At 34.9% G+C, this 27,745-nt stretch overlaps 2 protein-coding genes across 2 annotated transcripts; both read left to right on the top strand.

Annotated features, from left to right (window-relative positions):
* Nucleotides 1-2,723: 2,723 nt before the first annotated feature.
* Nucleotides 2,724-4,520, top strand: LOC143608812 (putative pectinesterase/pectinesterase inhibitor 51). Its single transcript, XM_077083749.1, has 2 exons — nucleotides 2,724-3,687; nucleotides 3,788-4,520. Exons 1-2 carry the CDS (start codon nucleotides 2,727-2,729, stop codon nucleotides 4,477-4,479), a joined length of 1,653 nt encoding a protein of 550 aa, XP_076939864.1. The 5' UTR covers nucleotides 2,724-2,726; the 3' UTR covers nucleotides 4,480-4,520.
* Nucleotides 4,521-26,081: 21,561 nt separating this feature from the next.
* LOC143608821 (FBD-associated F-box protein At2g26860-like) lies at nucleotides 26,082-26,762 on the top strand. Its single transcript, XM_077083753.1, has one exon. The coding sequence runs from the start codon at nucleotides 26,082-26,084 to the stop codon at nucleotides 26,760-26,762; it is 681 nt and encodes a 226-aa protein (XP_076939868.1).
* The last annotated feature ends 983 nt before the right edge of the window (nucleotides 26,763-27,745 follow it).

The raw sequence follows: 27,745 nt of genomic DNA, 5'->3' as shown, positions 1-27,745 counted from the left end.
TATTTAAGGCCCAAAAACCCTAGAGTCGAATTCATTCAATAATTATCAGTTGGGGGACTTCTTGGAGGCGATATTCCACCATCATAACCCATCCTAATCACAAGATTGATCCATGAAATCATTCCTCAACATCATAATCAAGAGCATGAAGATCAAGATGCAAGGCTAAAGGCTTCATAACCATCTCCGAATGTAGGGTTGAGTTGCATGTTAGGTTTTGATATTCTAAATTTTAACTTTGTATTCTATGCGTGTAATTGAAACTTAAAAAGGCTAGCCCCTACCTTGGACAAAGTTCTAATTACCATTTAGCCATTTACCAAGGCATGATTTTAGGAAATACATGCATTTGTTTGCTTGCCTTTTGAAACCAAAGAATAATAGTATCATACTTTTTAACCCCACTTGGTTTGTGATATACGAATATTAAAATTAAAAATTTACAAACTAAAAAGTTCGGCTTCAAAATATAATCAGTACTCATTTATATCCACAAATTGTCCAACTCTAGCGCTATACATACATAGTAATTTGTTGTGGCTTGCCATTTTTTAACCCAACACGAAAGAATGGTACTATGATTTTGAAGGGACTTCTCTTGTAGCAATTACATGACCACAGTATCTTTCACATCTGCTTTTCAATTGAAAGACATAGATCAAATAATTCATGTGAACGCACATATCGACGATTTTACTATTTAATTTGTTCGGTTATAGGTCACTTACAAAAGTCTATAAATCCATCCCGAACTTAAAAATCTTAAAAACATCCACAAACATGTCTTGTTAACATTAGTATTAAGTTTTCATGCATTTTTCAAAATACACATTTCTCTTTAATCTTAAAACTCCCTTACATATGTTTATCTTTCCAATCGTTTCTATTATATATATATTTTCTTAGGGTATGAATTTTAAGAGAACCATTTTGAAATTGAGAAGTTTTAAAAATCATTTTGGAAAACTAATACCTCTTCAAGCAATTTTTTATATAACAAAAAACGAACATTTTCAAGGATATTCTTTTTTTATATTTATACATATATATAGAAAGAAGAACATGTGTGTGTAAATATTTAAAACTGAAAAACAAGTATTTTATATATATATATATATATATATATATATATATATATATATGTGTGTGTGTATTTAAAAAATTGATGACATACATATATGTACAATTAAAAGAATGCTAGCATATATATGTATATTTTGTAACTGAATATTAAGAGGATTATACATACATGTTAAATATAAAAATAACAAAAAAACTCATATAAGTTTGTTTTAAAAACATGTTTGTAGAGAAATGAGTGTTTCAAAATAGTTCTCAATTCCTAAAAGATTCTCACGTGATTCTAATCTTATTTTCCATAATCAAACAATTTTTATAACAAATCAAATTATTTATAAAACTTTTTAGTTTGTTATAATAAATAATAAACAAATACCTATTAGAATAAAAATAGTGTAAAAAGTTATATAAATTAATGTGTTTTTTACTAAAATGCTACATATATCACTTTATTCTACAAAATTATATGTAATATGGTTTAAAATTAAACATGTAGTAGTTTACAAGTCATTAATACATATGTTACACGTTATAAACACAATAAGAAAACACTCCACATAAATATGAAATAAAAATTACAAAAAAAAAAATGGCAACCCGGCCACACCCGCCAGTCTACGAGGGGTTGACTGAGCGAACAATGGAGATTGCTTTTAAAATTTTTTGCATGTGTGGAAGGGGTTAGGGATTTGGTGGCATACCCGATTATTCGATAACACGCACGTTTACAGAACCATATATATCTGACATGTTTTTCTTTCCTTTATTTGTTTTAAGTATATATGCTAAAAAAATATACATAATTATATTCTTAGTTCCTACCAACACAATTTAGTTTAAGTATATATGGTATCAAATATATCTGATACACGAAGAGTAATTACGCGATAAATACCCAATGGGTTATGGTTCTGGTTTGGAATAGGCTTTCATAATCGGGTATGTGATTTGAATTACTTAAAACCAGTGTTGTAAAAATACCGACACTAGTCCCCCACCACAGTGATTAACTTTGGGCTAGTCGGTCAGTTACTCAGTTAATGGTCAAATCCGGCTAAAATCAAGATTAATCGAACTTGGTGTTTTATGATGAGGTTCTGGCAAAAATTGACAATTTCCGGTGAGATTCCAACCAAATTTGGCAGTTTCCGACTATATTCTAGCCAATTTTAGGGCATATTGTGTTTGTGTATATATAAACTAAAATTACATATAAAAAGATGTGTGTGCTTGTGTGTATATAACTGAAAACTATACATTAAAGTCTGGTCAAATAAATCCAGATTAATCGTTAGTTCTCAATCCATCGCCCGAGTAGCTACTTTTACAATTTACTTAAAAACCATCTTAAACCCAACACATTTTCATCTCTACTTGGATTCCTCACTTACGTCTCAATGAAGATGATCTTATTGTAAACACTCTCCATATAGCAAACTAACACAATTATCGCACGAGGCCACAACCATGTTCGGCTTGGTATTGCTCATTTCACTTATTGACGGCGACCTTCCGTCCCAACCTACAATTATTGATCTATTAATACTACGTTACATTACATTACATCATCATCATTTCTAAATCGCATCAGATATAGTTGCATTGATGTGTTCTTGATACACCACTATATATAAATCTTGAATTACATGAAACCAATGGCCAGGACCAACTCAATGGCTATCATCTTCATTCTCTTCATCACTCTACTCATTTCCACATACCCAACCGCCCGCACCTCCGGCCGCAACCATCCCCCGTCAACACAAGATGCACCATCTACTCCTGATCTGGTCAAACAAGCTTGTAACATTACCTTGTACCCAAAACTATGCGAATCTTCACTCAAGCCTTATCCTAAATTAGAAAACGCAATGGACATCGTTAAATCCTCATTAACCGCCTGCTATTCGTTGCTTCGTCAAGGTCATACCATGGCACTCGACGTGTCCCCAGCCGATCCATACCCCAATCACACCGCTGGCATCACCGAATGCAAAGAACATTTCGAATATTTCGCATACCGTCTCAACTTAACAATGGAAGCGTTTCCACGTGGCGAGTTCAAGAACGGCCGTGCATGGCTAAGCGCAGCATCGACCTACATGAAGGACTGTTGGTCCGTAGTTAAAAACATGGACGAGAACGACCCGAATGCTATTGGAGTGCAGGTGTTTGTGGACGTTTTGGCTACTTACACCAGCAATGCAATGAGCTTGATGCTGGCGTACGAGGCGTTTGGGAACGAAACGAAATCATGGAAGCGGGTGAAGACGGAGAGAGAGGGGTTCTGGGAGGGTGTTGGTGCTGGTGGTGGTGATGTTGAACTGGGGATTCCGTCTTCGTTGGTACGTACTGATATAACGGTTTGTAAAGGCGGGGACTGTGAATACGAGTCGATTCAGAAGGCGGTGGACGCGTCTCCTGACTGGAGTAAGGGGTGGCGGTTCGTGATAGGAGTGCGGAAAGGGGTTTATGAGGAGACGGTGAGAGTTGGGATTGAGAAGAGGCATTTGGTTATTTTCGGAGATGGGATGCATAAAACAGTGATTAAAGGGTCTTTGCATGTGGGTCAGCCTGGAATCTCTACATATGATACGGCCACATTTGGTGAGTTATATATCCACGCATGTAAATTTCATATAACATTTGTGTCTTATTAGAAATTCACACATGTATTCAATTCTACATATACTTTTATTTGAGACAGCGGTTTTTGCCGACCACTTCATGGCACAAGGTTTAACCATAAAGAACACCGCGGGGCCTGATGCACACCAAGCCGTGGCCTTCCGCTCCGACAGCGACCAATCTATTATCGAGGAATGTGAATTCATAAGTAACCAAGACACGCTTTACGTTCGCTCACTTCGCCAAATCTACAAAAGATGTCGTATACAAGGCAACATCGATTTCATATTCGGCAACGCGGCTGCCATCTTCCAGAATTGTACCATCTTGGTTCGTCCACGTCTAGTGACGCCCGAGAAGGGCGAGGAAAACGTTATAACCGCACAGGGTCGCATCGATCCCGCTGAGTCAACGGGTTTTGTGTTCCAAAATTGTTCCATCAATGGAACCGAAGAGTACATGAAGTTGTACAACAGCAACCCGAAAGTCCACAAGAACTTTCTTGGAAGGCCATGGAAGGAGTTTTCAAGGACCGTGTTCATTGGTTGCAAGATGGAGGCGTTGATCGCACCGCAAGGGTGGATGCCATGGAAGGATGATTTCGCGTTGAAGACGCTTTATTATGGGGAGTTTAATAATAGCGGTAAGGGGTCGGATTTGGGGGGAAGGGTGAAGTGGAGTAACCGGATTCCGCCTGATCATGTTAATGTGTATTCCGTCAAGAACTTCCTCCAAGGTGATAAATGGAAGCTTAAACCTCCTCCTATCTAATTAGTTGAACCAGATTGCAAACAAGTAGAAGTTTTATAAAATGTTAGTCAATATATAAAACTAGTGAGAGTTCATGTGAACTCTTGAACGAAGTTTGTTTTGTCCGAGTGTAGTATTGATGGATTGTGCTATAATTTTCATGACTATCAATAGCATGTCAATTCTAGGTTGATTTTAACTTCAAATATATTAATTGAGCTCAAACTCAAGTAAACTCGAGGGTTGTTTGTTGCAATTCATTTTAATTGAGCTCACATGTCCACTAGTAAACCGGCAGTCCTTACATTAATCTTCAACAATAAACAGTTAGTCCTTACCATCTTCAAAAAAATAGCGTCCTCGCCATCTTGAACAATAAGAGGGCGGTCCTCACAATTTTGAACAATAAATGGTCGTTCTCACAGTTTCGTTTAAATCGTGTCGGACCTCACTATTTCTGCATCTTATCCATAACTCCTAGAAAATGAGGCGTTGTACCATAAAATCGTGCTTAGCCATATGAGGGGTCTCAGGATGTTTAAATATCAGAATTTTGTTTTTACTAAAGTGGATATAGGTTGTGGAGCATAAATTGTTGATGTTTTTGATTCACTTAGGGTTCGTCAGATATTATTAGATTAATAATATCTCGCCTGATTCGCTTCTACTTGTTGTGGTCGGAGCACACAGCCACCATTAACCGCCACCATTGTTACTTGTTGCCGCCCCTGATATCTGCACAATCAAAATTGTGCTGCCAACATTTTTTTTTAAAACCGTCGAATTTTTTTAAAGATGATCGGATGGGTTTAAAAATGGTCGGACCAAACACATTGCTTATAGGTGTCTTGATTTTATCGGCTTACAATTCAGGCGACTAGGATTTGTAAAACTGACATACCGGTGGTTTTATAGTGGACATTTTGGGTATTTTTCCCATACTGATATAGTGTTACGTTTTCGGGCAACTTAGAAATTTAACCTGAGTTCAATTTTTTTTATCAAAACCCGTTTTAGGTTTTCCAAAAAACCAACTTATATGTGTTCCATCTCTCGGTTGACCCGACACTCCCATTTCGCTAAGACCTTAGAGTTGAACTCGTTTACTAAAACCTTCAAACTTAAAAATGCAAACTCCGCCAAACTATAACAAAGTCGCATTGATTACCAAGGTATCATCTTAGAAAATACAAAGATTTATTTGTTTGCTTTTTGAAATCAAAAGAAGAGTAATGTCATATATTTTTCAACTCCATGTGATCTTTTATATTATTTAAAAAAACTAAAAAAAAAGTTAGCCATAAATTTGTATAAAATATAATCAATTCGCATACATAGTGATTTGTTGTGGTTTGCCTTTTTTCAACCCGACAGAACACCTATAATATCTTTTACATCTGTTCTTGATCAATAGAAAGACATATTCGTGTGAATGTACATACCGAGCCATTGACGATGTGACTATCTAATTAGTTCGGTTTTAGATTACTCATAGAAGTCTATTATTGTAACATGTTTGATTGATGCATCAAACTCACACAGTTGTCCTACAAAGCTACAGCCATGTTAGGCTTGGTATCGATCACTTCACTTATTGATGGTGTGGCGACCTTTCGTCCCTCAATCATGCGTTTGAATCAATGTTGTAAAATTCGCTAGGCGGTCCTTAGGCGGCCGACCCCCTTGTAGGGAGTACTCAGAGTACTCGGGGTCGGGGAGTACTCAGCTTGTACTCGACCATGATAAATATAGCATAAAATAATTATCGGATATTATATATATGTCAAAATAAGCATAATTCATGTCAAAATAAGCATAATTCATATGAAAAAAACACAATATTCAAAAAATTCATGTTTTGTTGTTATTTTTATTTTTTTACTAAAAAATAAAAAAAATTAAAAATATATAAAAAATTAAAAATATATAAAAAATTGTGGCCGAGTTGACCTTGGAGGCCGAGTAATCCCTAGTACTCCGACTTTTGACCGAGTTGGACCTTGGCGAGTAATGGTGGCCGAGTTGGGAAAAGGCGGCAAGGTTGATGTCCGGGAACTTTGGAATTGCCGATTCCAAGACCTTGGAATCCGACTTTTACAACACTGGTTTGAATACGAATGCCTACGATGTCATGATTTCTGTTTTTTGGGTAAAAGGTAACTAATAAGTAATGGTTGACGTCTAACTAATATTCAACCTATAATTACTTGTAACATCCTGCTTTTGATTATAATAAATAAATGGAATTTCGTTTATTCGTCAAAGTGTCGTGTGTCGGTTTAGATAAATAAACTATATGATGATGGGCTTGGAACTTAAAGATAGAATAAAATATGGAATAGGTCTTAGGTCCATGGGCTTAAGAGAGTATAAATACCCCTTAAACCCTAAACCTTTCCATTTTTATCCATCTCTACACCCTAGCCTACACCATCAAAAACACACACAAACCCGAACCAATATCCGAAGGCGAAAACCCGATCTTGTTGGTACTGGAACGTCGTGACGGACCAAAACAACATCAAAGACCAGCTCGTGTTCGTATACCGACTCGTTTAAGGTACATTTATATTTAGAAATTGTTCATATAGGTTCGGTTTGGTTTGGGTAATCATAGATCTGTGTTAGTTTGTTATAAACGAATCCGAAACAACAAATCTTATGGAAATTGATTAACATTTGATGGGTTAATTGTTAACCTAAAAAAACCCGTATATGTACGCCCAAATCGCACCCTGTAAACGTGAATGTTTGGCCTATTGGACACCTAGGGATTGTAGGCGCTATGATTCCGAGTTCATTGATACCCAAATCGTGATATTTTGTTGAGAAATGAAGGTTTAATTGTAGATCTGGTATATGTTGACTGATTCGTGTTCTTGGCAATTTTGGCTTTGACTCTGGATAAGAACAGGGATGATTCGTTAAGATTGATACAATTCGTCATGTTCGGGTAGCGAATTAGCTCACCCGGTTCGTTACATCAAGTTAACGAAGTAGACTAACGAACTAGGATGGTGAACCAGGTAACGAACCAAGTGAATCGTTACTCACCAGTTCGCTAAGCTCCAATAACGAATTAGAACACGAATCGAGTCATGTGCAGATAACGAATTGGAATGGCGAATCAGAGGATAAGATGACGAATTAAGCTAACGAATTAAGGAAGAAAACATAACGAATCATATTAAAGGATAACGAATTAGCTATCGAATTAGGCTTAATTCGTTAAAGAAAATGAGTTAGCAAATTAGAAAATAATTCAAAATCCTAATGGAAAATGTGTTAAGAACAGTTAATGAAAATAAAATTTTTCCAAGCTGACCTGGCAGCTTAACCCCAGCCAGGGGCTCTGTCCCTTGGACCCCGCTAGGGGCTTCCGCCCCTAGAACCCCGCTGCCAGGGGCGCTGCCCCCGGACCCCCGTTTGTTGTGGGTTATATAAAGATAGGAATACGATATGAGTAGTAATAGTTAATTGATACATGTAAATATTATACAGTTAGCCGTGCATAGCTCAAGAATGGAATAACTATTAACGGTGAACGTAACCGCATTCAGGTGAGTTTCTAGCCCCATTTCTTTGTTATGTTTTCGGGCTGTGTGCATACTCGACGTGAATGTTAATACACATACCTGAAATGGTAAGTGTATGCCTTAAATGGCAATTGTGATAGTTATGTGTGTAAGCTTGACAGTACGTGAACGACCTTCGGGTATTGCACGTATTGTTAAGGCAAGTACAGTGTAATATGTATGATATGTGTATGTGAATAAGGAAGTATGTACGACTATGATATGTATGGTATTAAATGTATGGATATGATAATGAACGGTAAGGTAAGGTTAAAGGGTTGCATACCCTAATAATATATGCGAAGGATAAAGGGCTGCATACCCTAATAATATATGCGACGGTTAAAGGGTTGCACACCCTAATAATATATGCGAAGGTTATAGGGCGTAATGCTCTTTAAAAAGTAAGGTATGGTTAGGCAAGTATGAAGTATGTACGAAAGTATGTAGTTATGAATATGTTGTATGTGGTATGATTAACTAGAACTCACTCAGCGTAGCTGACTTTTAGTATGCACGCAGGTGAGTAGAATGAGACAACTGGCTTGAGCGGGGGCACATGGCAGAAGAATAAAGAGTCTAGCATCTGAAGACTTAAGACGCTTTTAATTAATGTTTTGATTTGAAAGACAATATGTTCGCTAAAGACAAAGTTATGAATTTAATTGTAATGTTTATGAAAGTTTTTAATATTCCGCGAATATTTTAATTAACTCTGATATTTAGAACTGCGTTTATGAGTAAACCCAACGTCAAAAGTAGGGATCCGGTAACGGGGCCTTACATTACTGTTGTTATATCTACAATTTAAACCCACAAAAGTAGTATAGGTTACATTTATAATTTCCAAAATCATATTTTACTATTATCTTTTTTTTAAAGAGATTTTCTTTGATGGGTAAGGTTAAAATACAAAGTACAACAAATAAGAAGAGTGAAAAGAAATCTAATTCATTGATCTTAAATTTGAATGGTGAGGGTTAATTTAAGAATAAAAATTAATGAGAATGACATGAATGTAATAGGGTCAAGTTATAATAAGAAGTATGCTCTTTGTAAGAATGATAAAAAGTAATCTATATCATTAATTTTAAATTTGAATGGTTGAGATTAATTTGAGAAAAAATTAAGTATAAAACAAGGGAAATAACAAAAAAGGAAGGGTGCTGCTAAAGGTACCTCTCTCCCCTTCAATTTTACTAAACGTACCCCTCCCTGAAGTTTTGCATTAATACGATTTAAACCTTTTTGTTTTTCCCTTACTATTTTGTTATCTTTATTATTTTAAAAAGTTTTTTTTTTATTTTGTAAAGAGTTTTTCTTATCCTTTTTTTCATATTATAAAAAAAAGTTTTTAATGACATAAAAATAATTGTTTTTGTAAAAAACATCGAAGGTTTTTTTTTCTTTTTCTAATGTGATGCACCATATCATTTCAAACATAACAGAAAAACTGTTTATTAAACAACATCGATTTAATCAACAAATTGACAATAATTTTATACGCCTGAATCTAACAAAATATACTCAAAAGATTATTTTTTTTGGTCGGACGGGAGATATATAATACGATAAAAATATACCAATCATTTTATCGTTTTTATAAAAAGAATATATCAATATTTCTTTAAATATATTTTATAATGATAATTAATATTATTACGATAAAGAATAATAAACATAAAAGGAGAAAAAAAAAGCTTTACAAAAAATAATCAATATTTTTTTTTCACAATCGAAGTTTTATATAATTTACTATAAAACGATTACAATAAAGTGGCAGGCAAACGGGCAACAAGCTGCGCCGCAACCCCCTTTTGAACAGTAAAGCCAATCCTGCTAAAAACGAAGCTTTGGAACCTAGAAGCTGAAATCAATATTACTATTATGATAAGCTTTAAAAAAAACATTAAAGGGTATTAATATGTCTGATAAATTTGTTAAATGAATTAAATGTCTAAGGGAGGGGGTATGACAAGTACATGGGGGGGTACGTTTGATTTCCACTCCTCACATGCAAAATAAATGTCAATTTTCTCATCGTTTTAATACGTGCATAACTTTTTTATACGACATCTTTTTTTGAAAAAAAAGTTCGTCTTAATAACAAGCGTTTTTTTATCTTTAATATGAGTATCATATTGTTATAAAAAATTTTAAAAATTTAATGGGTTTTTTATATATTGTGTTTTAGGTTCTCGTCATTATGTGTTTACATAGTGTTTTTTTCCTTATCATTGTGTTTTTGAGTTGAAAATTTATTTTAGATTTTAGTTATTGTTTTTGTCAATGTGTTTCCATACATTGTGTTATATGTCTTTTTGTTGTGTTTATTTAACAATGTTTAGATCGTTGTGTTTTTAGTCTAATTGTATTTTAAATATAGTTGTGTTTTATTTCATGTTATGGGTAGGTGATATTGATAATCATTAGATCATTCGTAGTCGTGCATTGTCCGGCCCGTTTTAGGGTATAACGTCGGCGGCACACCGTCCCCTCCCCCCCGCCCGGCGTTTTGGCTATTTTTTTTGAACGTTATATATACAACGCGAGAATTGGCTCCAATATCAAAAAAAGAGCTGTTATATATTACCGTTGGAGCCGTTATATATTACCTTGCAGTGGGTTATGGCCACGGCGGTTTTCTTCCGGTCGAAGCATTGGATGGAGTTTGGTGGTGGTGTTGCCATGGTTGTTGTTGTTAGGGTTATTAAGGTTTTGAGTGAGTGAATGAAGGTGGAAATGAGGCGGCTGCTGGTGATATACAGATGGTGTGGTTTTAGGGTTTTGATTGGCATATGTAAGTACGTAATGAATGGTTTTTTATGGGCCGGTTTTTAGTGTGTTAGTTTGGGCTGATATGGCCTTGTTTTTGTTTGACCCATAGTCTCATAGTACTTACTAGAGGTGTATAAATCGGGTTTTTCAAATATCCGGGTTTGGGTATGACCGGGTTTTGAAAAATCGGCTATTGGCAATATCCCGGTAGGATTAATGTAATATTTATTTAATAATATTATTGTTATTTGATTATTCTTATTAAAAAATTTAAAAAAAAGTGTAAAAGTGACTGAGCGCCATGTGGCGCATAACGCCTGGGGCTGGAGAGTTATGACTACACCCTGTTTTTGTAAAAAATCATAACTCTGACTGGGCGCCACGTGACGCATAATGCCTGGAGATGGAGAGTTATGACTACTCATGGTATTAGTGGGCTTAGCCATATTGTTTTAACTTTTTAAAAGAAGTGTATGTGGCCCAGATTGCAATCCCATTTCCGCCATTTTCTTTTCTTTCAACGTATCTCCTGAAAAACACAATCACAAAAGCGCATAGCGAGCATCAGCCCTGCAGTGGCGGCGATTGCCAGTATCTCGGGGAAATTACGTTGGTGATAATGTTTAAGAGGTGTACCATGTGACGGAGGTTAACCGCTTCAAACGGAGATCCACCGGTGGCGGCAGGGTTTCAAATTCTAGTGAAGTTTTTTTAACGAGCTGGTTTGATTCGGTGTCGGTGTTGTGGTGGGTGATGGTGGTTGGCCTAGTGGTGACGTCGGAGGTTGAAGAGGTGGGTGACAGAATTGTGTGACATAGGTGGCGTCGGTGGGACTCGAGGTGACAGAGGTTGCAGGCGGCAGAGGTGGATGAGAAGGTGGTGGCTGAGGAATATGGTGGTTGTGTAGTGGTGAAGAATGAGAGAAGATGAAAGGGGTTTCATTGGGTTTTTTTTCAAAATTGTTGGGTTTTATTTGGATGGATTAAAGTGCCCTCCTTTTTACCCTTGTTAGGAAAAATATACTTCTTATTTGAACTCAACCCGAATGTAATAACTCACTTATGATGATTTTATACGCTCAACATGCAAGGCACATGTCAATTCCTCTATCATTTTAAAACGTCTATAACTTTTTCATACGATATTTGTTTTAGAAATGTTTTTTACCATAAAAACAAACATTTTTTTATCTTTAATATGATGATCATATTGTTATAAAAATTAAAAAAAAACGTTAGTGGGTTTTTTTATATTGTGTTATTTGTTGTCTGTTGTGTTTTTTAATTGAGTTTTTCTATGCATTATGTTATAAATTTTGTTTATTGTGTTTTTCAATTGTTACTCGTATTAAAGATAAAATCTATAACAAAGATTACATAATTGTGTCTTATAGTTCGTCATTGTGTCTTTATGCTAACATTTGTCTTTCTACTTATAATTGTGTTTTAGTCATTGTGTTCAACATTCACTTTAATTGAGAAAAATAGTATTATGTTCATTCTGTATTACGTTCAAGTCATGTATAATATGTAGATTCTATCGTGTTTTACGTTTCAGATCATTGTGTTATATGTATATATCATTGTGTCTTACGTTTCAGGTCATTGTGTTATATGTATTCATTATTGTGTTTTACGTTTCAGGTTATTGTGTAATATGTATTCATTATTGTGTTTTATGTATTAAATAATTTCTTGGTATTTTTCATTATATTTACTTATTATTACACAACGGTGTTATCAGTATTTAAAAAAACACAATAATCAGTTGAAAGACACAGTGCCGAAAAAAACACATTGGCAAACAGAAATACACAATGGTAAGCAAAAAGACACAATGACGTAAATTTATTTTTATTTTTATATAACAAAATCATATTCATATTAAAGATAAAAAACGCTTGTTATTATGGTGAATTTTATTTTAAAAAATATCATATGAAAAAGTCATGTACATTTTAAAATGATTGAGGAATTAACATGTGGCTTGCATGTGTAGAGAGAAAATATGTACTATTACTTTTATACCATTTTTTCTTTTGTCCATATTTGACACATGTGAATTAATTATAGCTTTTTACGCTTCTCATTTTATTGGCCTTTCATTTTATTGGCATTTGTATAATAACTCAACTCTTCTTTGATACCACTTCCTTCACTATATAATGTGAGATCAAGACGGCTAAACATTTAATCGTCAATGCGTGAAGGAAGGTTAAATTCAGAATTTGAAGTTCTCTTATCTTTTTCTTATCCTTTTGATAAATTATGGAACTACTAAAAATGTTATTACAAAAAAATTATTAAATATTTTGCATCAAAACCTAAAAAAAAACATATTTATCATCCAAGGCGACAGCAGTCTTAAAACTTTTTAAACCATTCAAAAACTCCGGCGGCTGACTGGGAACATCAGTGACAGCCAAAACTGAATCACAGAAACAACACGGACCGGACATGAACCACAAAAATAACGCCAGTACGAGTGTTTTTTTTTCCCCAAAATAAATGGGCGTCTGATGTGTGTCTAACGAGTGCTATTTCTATGGAACTCACAACTAAGCTTTAAATTTATAAAACGAAACTCCTAATGAATCCACACACAACCGGCAAGTGTACCGATCACAAGTAGTATAGACCTAAGAAGTCCGAGTATCGAACACAAGGACACGTGAGAACGTCTATGATAACTACACCCAAGACAAGACATTCCTAAGAATAATATTTTTTTAAATTGGTTTTAAATAATTAAACTACTTGACCTAATTTACTTTGACTGAATTAATAAACTTAACTTAACTTGACGAAACATGTAATGAAACTTAGAGACTTAACTGTGATGTGGTCTAAAATATACATATTATAATATAATTATTTCCTACACCTTTGAGTGGTTTTGGGGTTGTGTTTTATCTAATAATTCGTCTAGTTGGTTCATATTTAAAGTTTGGATGTCAAGAGACAACGTGCTAACAAAGAGTATTTATACTAAACTTTTGACCGACAAGCGTGTTTTCAAATATCTTAAAATTTTGTGATTAAAAATCTTATATTATACCTATGAGTTAATAAGTAATAAAACATCTGGGTCATAGTTAAGTATAACAAGTAAAGTTCTATAACAAAAAGAAACAAATGTGTGCTCTTATATTTTTAATAGAATATAAAATACCATAAAATAATTGGTCACCAACTTAAATTGAGCAAATTACTCAGTTCGTTTAGTTACTGTATTGTAGGACATAATTGATATGGGCCCACTAGAAAAATAAAAAGATGAATGGATGTTATGGAGCAGCTTACAAGAAAAGGGGGCCATAAGAATGAAAGGAGAATTAAAAAGTCGGTGGTGGAACCTTTGATGCAAGAATTGAAATTAATATATAAAGTAAAAAACCCTATTTGCCGTGGACACAAGCAGAGCCGTAACAATTGAATTACTCTCTCTTGAAGCATAAAGAAAAAAACAAGAAACGAGAGGATTGTGTTGGCAGAAGGAGTGTGACATAATTTTTGAATTGGGAAAGAGTAATTAATTCCAAAGCAATATTATTCATATCATCTCTTGATTGGAGCGGACAAATCAGAAGGAAAAAGAGGGTATTATATTTTGTTATTAATTATTGTTTTAGTTTATTCAAAGGTTGCCATGATGACTTATGCTACTAGTTTTGATTTGGCTAGTATTATGATTATTATGAGTAGCTAAATTTATTAGAAGTATTTAGGTTTGGTTGATTGACGATGTGTTGACGGTTGTTTTGGGTTGAGTAACGAACATATAATTGATTTTCTATTGTCAAGTTCATATTATTGTGATTTTATTCTATGATTGTTATTGAGTTTGGTCAATATTATATTTATTAAACCCCGTGTGATATTATATATACATGAATTAGTTTCGTGTTTGGTTTAGGATTGCATGTTAGATTAATTACTTGATGTTTTTGGTTATTTGTGGTAGACGTCACCATAGGGTTTGATTGGTTAGAGTTGTTTATCTCAATAGTTCATCTCCTTTTAGTTGGACCAAGACATTAGGAGTTGGTTTATCTTTTTGGTCTAGTCGATTTAGTTAGCCGTTGCGAGACCACGTGCGGTTTCCTAGCCGTTGATTAGGTTATGTTGTAAGCCAGGTTATTTAATCTTTAATATTGAATTACCCCTTATTCCCTAGGTTTGTTAGGCTTACGAGCTTTAGAGGAATTTGTGATTTTGATACGGATCAAGTAATAAATCAATTGGTTACTTAGAAAATCAATCGGCTTTATCCTCTTTTCTAGACGTTTTTAAGGGTCTTTAGTAAAACTGACCGTGGGGACCTATTTTCCCTTATTATTGCCTAGTGAGATCATCTTTAGAACCCGATTTTATGTGTCCGTTGTCACCCGAGCGTCGTTTATAGTCGTTAAGATACCTTACCTAGGTGGTTCCCCTTCATCATATTTGAGAGCTTCGTTAGTGCCGTTAAGTTCCGTTAAGTTTTCTGTCCGTTGTCACCTGAGCGTCGTTGATAGTCGTTAAGATACCTTACCTAGGTGGTTCTCCTTCATCATATTTGAGAGCTTCGTTAGTGCCGTTAAGTTCCGTTAAGTTTTCTTGTTAGTTTCGTTAAGTTAAGTAAGTTAGTTAAATTATTAAAAAAAAAAAGATAAATAAAAAATTATAAAATCAATTAGTTATTAAGGTAGGACTTGGATTGGGGTTTATAATCTGAGCCGTTCTCACGTGTCTTCGAGTTCGATATCCGGACTTTCCTTTTCTTTGCTACACGCGACCGGTACACTTGCCGTTTGTGTGAACTAGGATATGTTGTTTGGTTTTTTTAAAGCTTAGTTGCGATTTGTGTTTTATTTATATATATTTTTTCGCATATCAAACTGCAATTGGAGAAAACGTCTACCTAGGTAGGAATCATATTGAAGGTCTAACAAGCTAATGGATTGAATGATCTCACGACACCGGTATCTAAGGATGACACAACTAAGGTTCTCTCAAGAAAGCTAGATCACCTCTCGGTCTCACTAACAAACCCTAACTTACACTTAATTGATTTTAAGAACAAACCGGGAAGCGAATGCTAAGGTGTTCTAATGCCGACTCTCCTCTCGGACTCACCGACACACGACCCTGATGGAAACGAATACTACGCAACCAAGGATAGAGGAACAATTTGGTTTAACTTAAACTAGACCAACTAATCGCTTACAAACCCAAACCCGACAAGAACTGAACTCGCTCTCGCGCAATCCTAATTCTAACAAGTAAAAGCTATGAGACGACTTTACATTCTATCACCTCTCGGTCTCTAAGAAGGTGTTTACCCGCTGACCTATTTCAATTTACAAACTCAACAAAACCCTACGGTTGATCATATCGCAATCAAACTCTAAACACAAAGTAAATAATCAAACAAGCTACAAGCAATCAAAACTAATTCAACCAATCGAAGCAAAAGGTTTATGAGTATAATTAATAAAATCATAGCCACTAAACAAAACTTAATTCAATATTAAACCAAACTTTCATTAACAAATCAAGTCATGATGATCAAACAATTCATAAAACTCACTAAAACCTAACTATATATGTCAAACCTAGGTAGAACTAACAAGTTTAGCCCCTCATGATTTTTGGACAGCAGGTATAACTTAATGTAAACACCATATTAATCATCACAAACATCATTAAAATCATTCAACAATCTATGATAATCAATAACAACTCAAACCTTAACTAAATTGCAAAAGAATTCAAGTTTAAAGTTCAAAATCAAAGAGTTATGAATACTAACAAGAACACAAGGTTTATGAATGTTATACTCAAGATTAGGGCTGAGATAAGTGATGAATATTAACCCTAGCTGCTTTCCACAACCTTCTCTAATGATCTTCTTCCTCTAGCCGCCAATAGCTTCCAAAACCCTTTTTTTCTTTTCTTTTCTTGGTTGCAGATTGCGATCGGAACTATGGGGGCTGCTGATTTCATGATTTAGGGCTGGTTAGGGTTTGTTTTTTTGTTGTTTATTATATTATAACACATATGGGATTCACAAAATGGATATGGGTCGAGCCCTTAACTTGATTCTTCAATAATAGTGCATAAAAGGCCTCTAAATCTCTTTCAAAGATCGGTTTCTTTCTCTTTAAACCCATAACCTACAAAATACATATTAATGTAAGATCATACTAAAGCAAGTTAAAAACATTTAATATTATATAAATAAGCGATTAAAACAATGATAAATTGTGCGGAAAATAAGTGTTTTACAACACATTAGCGTCTCAACTGAATATTGACATTTGACGTTAGTCACGGATTTATAGTGTAAATAGGGTGGGCACATACTTATCATACAGAGCCCAATTCCATAATATATATACACACACACACACACACACTAGTAAAAGACCCACATGATGTTGCGGTGCTCGATATTGTCTAGCATTCAGTTGATGTTATTCTCATGATTTGTCATAAAAATAATGCATATACAAATAATTTTAACCAAAATACATAAATATGTATACATATCAGCGTACATATACATATGATACACCTATTTCATAAACAAAAGCATGTCATACGAATATACACATCCACATAATACAATTATACACTTGCATCTCTAACTTTGACTATTTTGATTTGACTCTCCCATATGTGAATCGGTGAAATATCCTAAAACAACAGCCTGTCACCAACATTATATCCCAAAACAACATGCTCAACAAAAAACTTAACATCAATAGCAATTAGCAAACGTCATAAACATGATAGTTATGCAGATATAATTACTTGCCATTATCGAGTTTTGGGACAGGTTGAACAATGTTCTAATTTGACATTTCCTATTCTCTAATGCTTTCACATGTGAGCATATAACAACCGCCAAAGATAATAAGATAGAGAACTTGATTTTATAACCAACCCGTTTTGATGGCCCAAATCAAAATTAATTCTTTTTAAACCTGACCTGAACTCATTTCGTCCCATTTGTGGTTTCATCATTGAGCTTTCCTAAAACAGCAAAAACCAAAAGTCATAAACATGAATACATGATAAATCTTACCACCCATTTAGCATTATCACAAAAATCCAATAAGATTTTTTTATTTCAAATTAACTATTTTTAGTGGACTTAAAATTACAATATTAAAAATTTATTACTTGCCATAAACATACCAATCTAAATATGATGATATCATAAACGAGCTTATATTCAATTATTTAGAATCAGGCTCTGATATTTGACTTACTCATGGAATAAGCCTACCACTGAATAATGTATCCACCTCCGGTTACCTACACAAAATCTTCAATATTAGATTTTCATATACAAAACTAATAATACAAACACAAATTATTTAAAACTAATAAAATAAATGTACGATGGACAAACCAAACTTCTATATATTGCTAGCTCATTAAATTCAACCTCGGTCCCGACTCCTTATGCTAGATTTGGTCTTTTTCAATAATAAAGTAACGTGACCGGACACCGAACACCTATGCTAGGGCCGGTCTTTCTCAAGTTTTTTAGTTCCGGGTTTTCGATTTTTTTATGGTCGGCGCTAACCAGGATCTTCTCCAAAAGCAAAAGCGGTGATACGATATTCAAAAGCCTGTGGATGCTTGAGTGATTTAAAATGTATTTTACCTCCATAAATTGTATTATTGTGACTATTCGTCTATATATGTTTGTTTATACCCGTTTATTATGTCCGCTTACATATTAATAGAAAATAATTTAAAATTATCTGGATAAGTCATTTACTTTATGGTTTATATTTGTTCGTTTGAATTTATTTAAGTGTGTTTTGCTCATATGTGTTCAAGTACGTTCATTTATCTTTATTCAGTTATGTTCATTTATATTTGTTTATGTTCGTGAACTATTCGTTTAAATTTTAAATTAATGAACATAAACGAACACGAACATGTTCGTTTATTAAATAAACAAGCATGAACACAAATATTTGTTAGATTAGGTGTTTGTGTTCTTTTAAAGTTAAATGAACGAACACGAACATGTCCTTGTTCGTGTTCGTTTGATCTGTCTACAAGCCAAAACATCATCCTAAGATCTGTTAACTAAAATCGCCCTTTGAGCTTTGAATTTCCTAAATTTCCCTTTGTTGCCAATTTAAAATGTATTAACAAGTAATATGTGGTTTTGACTAAATTACCTATAATTAAAATCTGACCTTATCAGCATCAAATTTAACCTGAATTTTAAACAATATGACCCGTTAGCCAAATCTACGCATTGATTATTGTACCCACTCCAAAGAAAACTGATGCTAATTAAAAGAAACAACCACGCCTCATTCTGTTTTCATGTACTCTGCTACTGCAGCCCTAAAAATCCAATGCAAAATTAAATCAATATCAATTGTAAATAATAATGTGGAATAAAAACTCAAATGTGGAGGGAAAAAAGAAGCTTACTTGCAAAAGTCACAGTTGAAACATTTTATGGCTTTTAAATTTATGTAAAGTTTGCAATCCTTAACTGGACTAAGTGGATGGAAACTCAAGTCATATTAAGAGGCATTAACAGCAAATAATCGCACCTAGAGTGCATCCAATTAGATAGATAAAAAACCAAAATATACTGAAAAAGACTTGATGGTGGTCTGCAATAACCAACTTCAATGGGTGTCAATTTTGCTAGTGTTGTTAACAAATAGAACTTGAACTAACAGATAGATATATAAGGTAATACATGTAAACAAATTACAAAACTTTAGTACAAGCATTTCAACAAACAACTAGAGTGCATTCATAGCAAAGCTTCATATTTCCATTAATAAATGGATGGAAAATTTGTTAACATACCATAGCAACAAAATTTATCCACCTAACTCAAATTATTTTGGTTATTCAATCAATAATCAATCGGGTTCGATCATTTAGGTGATTTGCACTTTGAAAAGGGGAGCCAGCAAATTAACATGATGTAAGAAAGATGGGAGTTAAAAAAATATAAATCAAACTTGAAAAACAAAATAACCAAAAATGAAAACGAAAAAGCAATTACCTGAGGTCTCAAACTCAATATTCAAAACGTTGATTGAGTGTAGAAGATTTGAGTTGAAAGCAGAGATTTGAAATTTGAATTTGGGAGTACACACTCATGGTTCAGATTTCAGAATGGAAGAAAAGAAGACACTGGTTCAAGCTACGAACTGAGCATAGAACTGAGCATGCTCAAGAGATTCCCGAGAATCTGATAATTAAAATGCAAGAAACGATAACTCAAGCTATGAACCCGCTGGTTCAAGCTATGAAAGATGGTTCAATTCATAAAAGTGAAACCCGACAATCCCACAAGACCGTACAAACCAACAAAACCATTAAAACCAAGACTCAACCTAACCCTACTCACCAAGGTGAAGAAAGGGATCAAAACTCGAATACTGGTGACAACTGTAATTGAAACTTCAAAAAGAAACATAGGATCGAAGGTTATCTTTTTAAAGATTTCAAGACTTACGGTCCGATAGAATTTTATAGCGACAAGGGCACCATTGTTGTTTTAAAATGGTTAGAAGAGATGGAATCGATTGTGATAAGCAACAAGTGTACTGAAAAAGAAAAGATTCAGTATACGTCCCAGATGTTTAAAGGTGAAGCGTTGGAGTGGTGGAACACTCTTATTATGTCGAAGGGAAGAGAGCCAATGTATTAGTTAGCATGGGAAGAGTTTAAAGAGTTGGCGCTTCAGAAATTTTGTCTAATGCATGAGATGAACATGATTCAAACCAAGTTCCTCAACCACAAGGTGGTTGGAACTAATTTGAAATATTACAATACTAAGTTCAAAGAGTATTGTAGACTTGTGCCTCATTTGGTGATACCCGAATCAAGTAAGGTAACCCGTTACATTTGGGGTTTTCCTAGGGAGATACGAGACATGGTGAGGTCTCACTTGCCACAAACCGCCGATTCCGCCATGGAACTGACCGGTTATTTGATGAAGGTCTTATCCGTAATAGGGAAGAGGATAAGAAGGGTGGCCACCAAATGACAAGAAAGGAAATGAAAATATACAATTCACGAGTAAAGGAATTAAACAAAGGAAGGACGGATTCAGTTCTAACTATCCGCTATGTAGAATTTGTAAGAGACATCACAAGGGACGATGCCATTTTGCATCATCTACCTCCGTAGATTGTGACTCGTGCAACAAGTTGGGGCATGTTGCAGCTGATTGTTGGAAGAAATCAATGACTTGTTTCAGCTGTAGGAAACTGGACATCTCAGTTTTGAATGTCCAAAGACAAAGACAGTTGCTGGTGGAGGTGCTGGAGGAAGCTGAACCAAGAATGAGCCAAAGAAGGAGAAATGATCGAGTCTTTGTGCTCGATAACAAGAAGGTTGCGGACATACCGTACACAATCACCGGTACGTTCTTAATCAATAACGTGTATGCTAGAGTTTTATTTGATTCATGTGTAAACCAAAGTTTTATAGATTATAACTTTTGCAGTCTGTTAAACGAACCTTTAAAGAAATTGAATAAAACTTTAAATGTCGAGACAGCCATTGGTGAGGTAGTTAAGATTTTAGAAACCTTAGAAAATGGAAATATTATGTTAGTAGGTTATGGCATACCCGTTCAATTACTACACATGACATTAGACGCTTTGACATAGTTCTAGGTATGGATTGGTTATCCGATAACATGCTCGTATTATCTACAATAATAAAACCATAGAACTACAAGCTCCAGATAAACGAACAATTCAAATTGTCGGTGACAAAGATGCTGGTCAAGTTAGCCTAATTTCCATTATTAAGGCTAACAAATGTCTAAACCAAGGTTGTTTAGCATTTATGGCCTACGTTACCGAAGAGCCAAAACCAAAAGAGATAAAATATGTAACTATAGTTTCTGAATTTTTGGACGTCTTTCCCAATGAGTTACCAGGTATTCCACCTAATCGAGAAGTCGAGTTTAGAATAAACTTGATGCCTAGAGCTACACCAATAGCCAAAGCCCCGTATCGCTTAGCTCCAACGGAAATGAAAGAATTGAAGAAACAACTATATGAGTTGTTAGAGAAAGGATTCATTCATCCAAGTTCGTCGCCTTGGGGAGCTCTGATATTATTCGTCAAGAAGAAAGACAAATCAATGAGAATGTGTATTGATTATAGAGCCTTGAACAAAGTAACTATTAAGAATCGATATTAGCTACCTAGAATTGACGACCTATTCGATCAATTACAAGGAGCGAGTTACTTTTCTAAAATAGACTTATGTTCGGGGTATCATCAATTGAAAGTCCAAGAAGAAGACATTCTTAAGACGGAGTTTTGCACAAGGTATGGACATTATCAGTTCACTATGATGCCATTTGGACTCACTAATGCCTCAGCCGCATTCATGGACATGATGAATAGAATTTGCAAACCTTATTTAGATAAATTTGTAATCGTATTCATCGAAAATATACTCATTTATTCTAAATTGGAAGAAGATCACAAAGTACACCTTAGGATCTTAATTGAATTACTTAGAAATGAGGAATTGTACGCTAAGTTTTCAAAGTGCGAATTCTGGCTTTATGAAGTACAATTTCTTGGTCATGTGGTTAATGCCAAAGGAATTCAAGTAGACCCTGCCAAGATTGAAGAAATAGCTAAGTGGGAAATTCCAAGATCGCCAACCAAAGTATGAAATTTCTTTGGTTTGGCTGGATACTATCGAAGATTCAATGAAAGTTTCTCACGCATAATTGTTTCGCTAACTTCGTTAACTCGAAAGAACGTCAAGCATGAATGTGGTACCAAACAATAAGAAGCATTTGAATGACTTAAACAAAAGCTTAGTAACGCACCTATATTGGCTTTGCCAGAAGGTACAGAGGATTTCGTTGTATTTAATGACGCATCCCATTCAGGATTAGGTTGTGTACTAATGCAAAGAAAGAAAGTAATAGCGTATGCTTCTCGTCAACTGAAAGTACACGAAAAGAATTATACGACTCACGATCTACAGTTAGGTGCCATAATTTTCTCTTTGAAATTATGGAGACACTATCTTTATGGAGTCAAATTTATCGTGTACACTAATCATAAGAGTTTGAAGCACATCTTTGATCAGAAAGAGATTAGCATGCGTCAAAGGATATGGATGGAAACCTTAAATGATTATGATTGTGAAATCATCTATCATGAAGGTAAAGCTAATGTGGTGGCTGACGCATTAAGCCGAAAAGAACATGAGAAACCCAAGAGAGTTAGAGCTTTAAGATTAAATTTCAGATAGATCTAATCGAACAAATCAAGAAAGCTCAAAGCCAAGCCATTGAAGAAACCAACATCTCCGAAGAAAATTGTAATAGCACAGTTAACTCTTTAGTCAAAGGAGATGATGGTATACTCAGACTTGGAAATAGGATCTGGGTACCAATAATCGTAGAGCTACGTGAAAAGATAATGAATGAAGCTCATAAATCGAAATACATGATGCCCCCCGGTAGTGATAAGATGTACCAAAATCTTAAGCCTAACTACTGGTGGCATGGAATGAAGAAAGACATTGCTCGGCATGTAGCCAAATGTATACCTTGTTTACAAGTAAAAGCCGAGCATCAAAAGCCTTCTGGTTTGCTTTAACAACCTAAACTTCTCGTCTGGAAATGGGAAATGATAACCATGGACTTTATAACAAAACTTCCAAAGACTACTCGTCAACATAATGTAATCTCGGTATTCATCGATAGGTTAACAAAATTCGCTGATTTCTTACCTATCAATGAGTCTTACTTTATGGATAGATTGGCACGAATATACGTAAGCAACATCGTATCACTACATGGTGTATCATTATCTATCATATCCGATCGAGATCGTAGATTTACATCTCACTTTTGGTACAGTTTCCAACAAGCTTTAGGAACTCAAATGAACCTTAGCACTACTTATCATCCTCAAATTGATGGGCAGAGTGAAAGGACATATCAAACGCTTCAAGACATGCTACGAGCTTGTGTGATCGACTTAGGAGGAAGTTGGGATGATCATCTTCCCCTAATGGAATTCTCGTATAACAATAGTTATCACACAAGTATTCAAGTTGCACAATTCGAAGCTTTGTATGGACGAAAATGTAGAACGTCGGTATGTTGGTTTGAAACTGAAAATAACCATATGTCTATACCTGAAATAGTCCAAGAAACCACGGACAAAGTGTTGCAAATCCATGAGCGACTTAAGACGACAAGAGATCGACAAAAGAGTTATGTTGATGGCCGTCGCAAGCCATTGGAATTCCAAGTAGGCAATAAGGTGTTATTGAAAGTATCACCTTGGAAATGTCTTGTCCGATTCGGAAAGAAAGGAAAACTAGGCCCACGTTTTGTTGGACCATTCGAAGTGCTTGAACGAATCGGCACTATAGCATATCTCTTACGTTTGCCCGAAGAGATGAAAGGAATACACGACGTATTCCATGTTTCCAACTTACGTAAATGTCTGGCTGACGAGACTTTAGTTATGCCTTTAAGAGATGTCGAAATCAACGAAAATCTAAAATTTGTAGAACATCTTTGAAGATTTCAAAGTTAAAAAACTTAAAAGGCGAAAGTTAAGGTTAGTCAAAATAAGAGGGAGTCCCCGAAGAGGACTGGAATTTACTTGGGAATTAAAATCTGAGATGAGAAGGAAACACCCGCACCTATTTTAACGAATCTCGAGGACGAGATTCATTTCAAGGTGGGGATGATGTAACATTTCGAAAAATTCATATTTGTTTTGGGTTAAAAATGTCAACTTTGAAACTCGAAGAACCCAAAAATATTCTAATATTATGGTAAAGAAATAAGCAGGTGTGTGTGTATATATATATATATATATATATATATATATATATATATTGGAAACATCCCATATTAAGGTAATGGAAAAAAAGAATACATCTCACATGGAAAGAAGAAAGAAAATAGAAGTTTTTCACATGGGTACAAATAGAAGAGATGAAGTCCATCTCACAAGGAAAGTAAGAAAAATTTGGAAACTCTTTATAAGTATATGAGTTTTCATAGTAATATCCTTATATGTCAAACATGCACCAGTGGTCATAGTGAAAGGATTTTATGTCATTTTTTTTATAAAAAATATTATGACATGTACCACCGGTCCAGTTAGGATTACCGTTAAAACAAGTAGCCACAAGTAGATAGTAAGGTCAAACTAGTCGCGACGAGTTAACTAGTAATAAACTACTCGTATTGGAAATGTATACCCGGAGAACTAGTCGTTGACCATGATTTACTCATAATGACTAATTGAGCTTTCAAACTACCGATCCAGTTAGTTTCTTGTAAAACTATCAAGTTCGATGTATTTGGTAAACAAAACAACTCGTCATGGTTAGTTTAGGAAACTACTCATGTCTCGAAAAGTTGTAATCTACTCGTTGCGACTAAAGGATTTATGCAGTACTCGTCGGCGTTGATTACAAGGCATGCAACTTCTTTATTCGTGGCACTAGATGATTAGTGAACGCACTTGTCATGGTTAGTTTATGGTCACGTGGCATGTTTTAGTTGGCTCTGCAAATTACTCGTGTGTGAACATAATCTACTCGTCACGACTAGTTTATAATATTTAAATCTGAATTTTTTTGGAAATATTACCTAAAATTTGAAATTTGTTTTCATGAATATTCATTTTGAGAATTTTTCCGAAAAAATTTACATAACAACGAAATGTTGAAGGGTTACGGAGGTTACCTGCTAAACTTATATGTCCGCCCATGTTGCTAGCATGAAAACAATTTTTTTTTAAGTTGGTCTAGACAAATGCCTAAGTCCATGTGACATGTGTTAAAACAAGGTTGAAGTGTTCTCCGACCACCGAAACCCAAATCAAAGATTCTCATTGCTCCACTTAAATCCAAGATCTGACAACATCCCTTGAGATTCACCTAACAAAGGTAAGCTTCCAATCTTTTATTGTTTTAGAAATTTGATTTTGTGTAGGCTTTGGGAAGTAATCTCTGTGATGCAAACTAAACAAACACTAATAAATTGTTATAATGCATTTTAACTCTTGTGTTGTGTTGTTTTTATTGTTCTCTCTACTGAACTTGAATTCGATTAAATCCCAAACCCTAGTTTCTTTTCAGGATTTAATCTTTTAAATTTACTAGTTTTCAGCTATTTGTTTGCATAATAGAACCCTAATTACAAGTATGGTGGGCTTTGAACTTTTGGGTTTGAATGTTAGGAAACAAACAAAGTAACAATTAACAAACAATGAGGTCCAAGAAAGTAGACCGACTTAGCAGCTTGCCCGAAGAGTTACAATCACACGTACTCTCTTTAATGCCTACTAAATTTGCGGTGCAAACCTGCGTTTTATCTAAAAGATGGAGGTACACTTGGATGAGCATCACAAATCTTAACTTTGATGATATACCGCCCCTCGGTTTCACTAACTTGGAAACATCTCAAATTGAATCATTACCTGTAAACTTTTATAGGACCTGGATTCAAGGGTCAAGCGTTTCAATTTGGATTCATAAGGCAATCACGTTAAGCGTTCGTGAGCTTGACATACAGTATATGCTTTTAGAGTTGCCTTCAAGCCTTTTCACTTGCACAACACTCACAAAGTTAAAGTTATGTCTCGGAAATGGAAATATTTGGGAGTGTGTGCCTGTGGTCAATCTTCCTTGTTTGAAAACTCTTGACGTTGCGGTTTTCACTTCTCCTTGTGCCACTGTGTTTAAACTCATAGCTGGCTCACCGATGCTTGAAGATTTATCTTTGCACGTTGTATTGCACCGTGGTGAAGAAGATTTCATGTTCGATATACCTACATTGAAAAGATTGAAACTACACTTGTTTCGTTCTGAAAATACTAACAAACTTGTTTTACGCGTCCCTAAACTTGAGCATCTGCTTTTTGATGGACACCGTACTCGTTATTTGTAATGGAAGACGTGTCATCTTTGGTTGAAGCATCGTTTTCGTTTAAAAAAAAATCATTTGATTATCACATGGTTGAGCTTTTAAAGGGAATTAGTAGAGTTAAGTTACTATCTCTTAAAAAGGTAAGAGATACTCAGAAGGACTCGTCTTTTCTTAAGATCATATCCGCTTCACCTCTGCCCGTCTTTCCGAATATGGAGCGCTTGGAGTTGAAAGGTTTTTGGCATTTTGAACTAATCGTCAATTTTCTAGAAAGTTCTCCCGAGTTGAAAGAAATATATATCGAAAAGGTACTTGATTTGTTTGTTTGAAAGATATATATTATTGAGAATTGAGTTGTCTAACTTGTTTGTGTTAATGACAAAAGCTTCAAGGTTCTCGTTGGATTGCACTAAAGTTAGTTCCCCGTATGCTAGCAAAACTTACAACCATCGAGTTTTTGAATTTCAAGCGGCGGAAGTGTGATATACCCTTTCTAAAATTCTTGTTGTGGAATGCAAATGTGTTGAAGACGGTAACAATCAAGTTGGTAAGTTCTAGCAAAGAAGACGCTCGGTTGTGTCGGCGGTTGCTTAACCTTCCTAGGACCTCCAGGTCTTGTGAGATCTATTTTCATAGAAATTGATCTCTGTCTACTCTACTGGTTGATAGCTTCTGTGAAATTAACATCGTATTTGTTTTGTTTTGCAATGACTGTGTACGGAATATTGAGTGTTTGTTATTTGCTACATGAACAAGTACTTACTGTTTTCAGTTTTTAAGTTCACCTATGAATGCGATTAGAGTCTGTTTATTGCCAGTTTAGCTAATCAATTTATATGTTGGACATGTTCTTGTATGCTCGTGAAAGTCATGGTTATGTTGTAGACATGGCAAGTAATAAAACCACAGAAAACACAGCCGGTCCTGATGCGCACCAACGTGTAGCCTTACGAACGAACCGACAGGGACCAATCTGTTATAGAGAACTGTGAGATCTTGGGCAT

Source organism: Bidens hawaiensis, unplaced genomic scaffold (genome assembly GCF_021521415.1).
Source record: "Bidens hawaiensis isolate Kalapana, Puna unplaced genomic scaffold, B.hawaiensis_p1.1 tig00419434_1, whole genome shotgun sequence".
Lineage (NCBI taxonomy): Eukaryota > Viridiplantae > Streptophyta > Magnoliopsida > Asterales > Asteraceae > Bidens > Bidens hawaiensis.
Note: the sequence above shows the minus strand (reverse complement) of the source record. Positions and strands in the feature narration are given on the sequence as shown.